This window comes from Coregonus lavaretus (genome assembly GCF_964263955.1).
Source record: "Coregonus lavaretus genome assembly, contig: HAP1_SCAFFOLD_4887, whole genome shotgun sequence".
In the NCBI taxonomy this organism is placed as follows: domain Eukaryota; kingdom Metazoa; phylum Chordata; class Actinopteri; order Salmoniformes; family Salmonidae; genus Coregonus; species Coregonus lavaretus.
This window is the reverse complement of record NW_028166795.1, coordinates 41,296-45,524: the sequence shown is the minus strand read 5'-3', so window position 1 is coordinate 45,524 and position 4,229 is coordinate 41,296. Positions and strand designations below refer to the sequence as shown.

Below are 4,229 nucleotides of genomic sequence, written 5' to 3'. Positions count from 1 at the left end.
CCTCCAGTCTGGAGTCAATCACTATCAACAGATATGAGAGTAATCCATAACAACATTCAGCTTCAAGTCTTGTGACCATCAACCCGCACCTTGAGTGTAACACTGGAAATGATGTGCATTAAAGAAACTCCAAAATATGCTAAACATTGTGTTGATCACTCTAAACTAAATATGAACTTTGGTCATCTTAAATATTCCCATTTATAGTAAGGTTATTACTTCTTTACTCTTTAGTGTATTTTATTTATGTAAAAATGTCCATCTTCACACATTCCTTCCAGCGTGTTTATTTTATTGTGTTGTAGCTGAATTACCTCACTGTTGCGCAAAACTAGTGTTTTTAACACTGTACTGCTAATAGAATCATTGCTATGATCTGAAACCTTTTCTTGCACTTGTCATCTGCAGCATATGAAACATTATCAGACGAGAAGAGGAGACAGGAGTACGACCAGTTTGGTCACGGCACATTCTATAATGACGGAACCAAAGACCAAAACGGTCCAAACATCCACCAGCCCTTCAACTTCAACGACGTGTTCAAGGACTTTGATATTTACAGCCAGAACCGGCACGCACATCACCAAAGGCACTTCGAGGACCACTTCCGGACCCACCAGGAGGCCCACCACAACAGACACAAGAGACACTTCCAGGGGGCCTTTGGAGCAGCAGGTGGTGGTGGCTTTGATGACATGTTTGACGACATGGAGAAGATGTTTACCTTTGACAGGGACACTACTAAGCGGACGGAGAGCACATTTCAGGGTACTACAACGAAGCAACACTGCAGAACAGTGACACAGCGCAGGGGGAACATGGTCACCACGTACACTGACTGCTCTGGCTCCTGAGGACAGAGGTCTTGTCGGTATCCAGGTACCCTGGGTCGTGTTCATCAGGCACGAAACGTAAAAAAGCAGCCTGAAATGGGGAGGTACTATCTGAACTTGTCCAATAAGAAAGGCTTGTTTTCCGTTGCATAACATTTTGAAATGTTTATCTATGTTGTGCCCTAATGAACATGACCCTGCCACAGCTTGCATATGGGTAGGCACCTGTGGTGGGTGGGAGCCAGCTGTTTTTGTTGCTGCTGTGACCTAAGTCTTGTTCATTGCTGTTTTGTTGAGTCAAAGTAGCTAATGAAAACACTTTTTAGCACACTCAGTTTGTAATTTTTTAACAATTAATTCAAGCACTGAAAAGCTTTTGAAGCATATCGCTCACAGTATAGTTAGAAATTTGAATGTTGTAGAGTAAAATATTGTTTAGGTAGTGTTAAGGAAGTCTAATATATATATATATATATGTGTGTACGTACCGTATATTTGGTAACCCCCTTAATATTTACATAGGCTTTTTGAGGAAAAGCTTTTCAGTTATTCATTATATAGTCCCTTGCAAACCTAAAGATGCAAGGGAACATAGTGTCAGTATTGTTGCCTTAAGCACATTCATTTGTCCATGAGAAAAAAAAAGAAAAAAAACATGAAAGAATGTTTTCACTTGAGCATTGTTATTGTAATTCGTCAGCCAAAAAGTTTCAGTAACTACTACCACTCCCCAACCTATACCTTTTCTTTGTGCATGTAGTGTTTTGTATAGCCCATGGCTCCATTGTGTGAATCCAGCAGCCTTTAGTTGGAACTAAACGTTGTGGACAATGACACTGTGACAGGTTTGCTTCTGCTTGATAAATGGAGAACAATGTCAGCAAAATGTTCCCTCAGAACATTTAGTGAAACCGTAATGCAGCATTTTGATGCTGCCTGAAGTTCACTTTTTCTGTTGTGGTAAGGGATGCTTGCCACTTTTAGTTAAAATTAGGAAAAAATATATTCAGATCTACAAAAATAACAAAATGTAAACTACTTGCTGTTGATGTAGCTAGCTACATTGTTATGATTTTCACTCCAGAGGAACTTTAACATCTCTCCTCCTGTCTGCATGGACCACTTGAATGTATAAGCTAAACATTGGTGTAAAATAAAATCCAGTGTTGTTCATCCAACACCTCATAACCACCCCGTTACCTCATGTTTCACTAGTCTGTAGACTAGAACTATCTGTTCTCCTGGGCTTGAATTCAGAAACGGTCTCTGAGTAGGAGTGCTTATGATGAATACATTTTTCCTTTTAGATCAAAACGAATAACATTTACATGGTCAGGCGGAACTTATCCTAGATCAGCAGAACACCTATTCTGAGACGCTTTATGAATATGTGCCCAAGTTTACGTTGTGCAATATTTTAAAGCCAGCTCCTCTTTTTATTATTATTTTTTGCCACTGTTACTTGCTGGCATTGTCATTGTGATATGTTGATGTATGTATGCACTTTCATTATTTTAATCCTATGGATAAAATGTGTGTTACCTTGACTGGAAATAGGGTATGGGCCCGCCCTGAAAATGTAAAAAAAAAAAAAAAAGATGTGGAAATAAACAATGTGTATTTTTAATTCTGTGGAATTGTGCCATTCTTTGTCAGAAGTGTAGCAGGTTTGCACACCCCAAGTAGAATTTTCTCTGCAAACACTTTTATTGGGGTAGTGCCAAGGAAATTCCTTGGGCAGTCCTAACCCTGATTTTCTGTAAATGCATGAATCAATGCCTAAATATTTTGGTACCCACTCCCTATTTACCTAGTTCCCTAGTCTTGGAAAATGAATTTGCTCTCTCGAACCATGTTTTCATCAACAGTTTTTTGTTGTTGCTAGTAGTCATGTCATATATAAAATTGAATTGTATAAATGCCTCCAAATAATTTGTTCGTTCGACATGGGATCATTGTGTCCGTAAAATTAATTCGGCGGGAAATGGCGGTGGAAACTGCGATATGCGCAAATATTGATTATCGTATAGAAGTACATTTGGAGTCGCGATTATACGGTGTGTGGTCCTCCTACTACACTCGGGGAAACCAAGCAGTTTATTAGGCTTGATGAAATAAGTAATGAACTTCACAGGGTGGCGAAAGTGCACGGTGATGAGTTTGATGCTGCTTTCCAATAAATATCGAGCGTCTTATGATGATCGATGCTTGACTGCCGTTTGACAAATATTCTTGCTCTCATCCATAATCTTATTCCAAAGTGGCGCAGCGCTCTAAGGCACTGCATCTCAGTGCCAGTGGCGTCACTAAAGACACCCTGGTTCGATTCTAGGCTGTATCAATTGGCACAGCGTCGTCCGAGTTTGGCCGGTGTAGGCCGTCATTGTAAATAAGAATTTGCTCTTAACTGACTTGCTTGGTTAAATAAAAGAAAAAATTGTAGACTAGCCTACCAGCACAGCCTTCCCGCACTGTATCTGCGACCTGTTGGCACGTGCCAAAACCAGAGTAGGCATATTTGCTATTTAACGCAACAGTTTTCGTAACAACTAATCCGTAGTTTAAAATGTGATGGCAATACATTGAATTTAGGTTTTTATTCGGAACATATACATTTAAGCGGAAAAAGTACATTTTGTGTGCACTACGTCATCATGTACTGATTGTTATCTGCAACAAGTCCATTTGGTGGAAACACCACTCAAAGATGTCTATTTCTAACCCAAGATAGAGCACAGCCTGTCGTTTCCAATGGGAGCAAATTAATCATAGTGGGCAGAGCAAGCAAGGAGGTGGGCAGAGACAAGCATGAGCTAACGAGAGTCTATTGGCGCGTTCTAGCACGTTTTCCGTTAGGGAACGCCTACTCTGAAGTGCGCGTGTGCAATAACTCAATTCGCCCTTGCACTCCTAAACAACGCAATTTTTGTAAACTTTGGCAAAGGATAAAGTCTACGAAAATTTGTCCACTCTGTTCATAACATATTTTAGTTTTAGAAACAGAAAACTGTATTGAGATCAAATGTTCCATTGATGAGGAAATCTCGCTCCATCTTCTCCCACTGCCGGCCACTGGGCTTCCTCTCACCACCATATTTAGTAGTGAGTGGAACCACCAACCGGATGCTTCACATTTATACATCCGGTGAAATATCTGTCTCATTGTTCTATCTGTGCACCACTGAAAATCTGTCGCCAATTGGATGGAAACCTAGCTATAGTAACATTGGTCCATCATGATGTCAACACTTGTAAATGTAGTTTATTTTTGTACATGTTTATTTTTCTTCCTGTTCCTTTGATGTTTCCCTATGTAAAAACTCAAAGTCCCATAATGCAACGCTGAATTATTGTGTGCGCAGTTCTCTGGGCGGGGTAAATTGTGGCGGTGTGGGG

The 4,229-nt window shown here is 40.2% G+C and overlaps 1 protein-coding gene across 1 annotated transcript; it reads left to right on the top strand.

The window, feature by feature from the left end:
• Positions 1-380: 380 nt before the first annotated feature.
• Positions 381-2,431, top strand: LOC311114300 (dnaJ homolog subfamily B member 9-like; the record flags this gene model as incomplete). The annotated part of the gene is made up of 1 exon (XM_084189558.1): positions 381-2,431. A coding segment is annotated over one exon (474 nt), but the record flags the coding sequence as incomplete, so codon positions are not given.
• Positions 2,432-4,229: the final 1,798 nt, after the last annotated feature.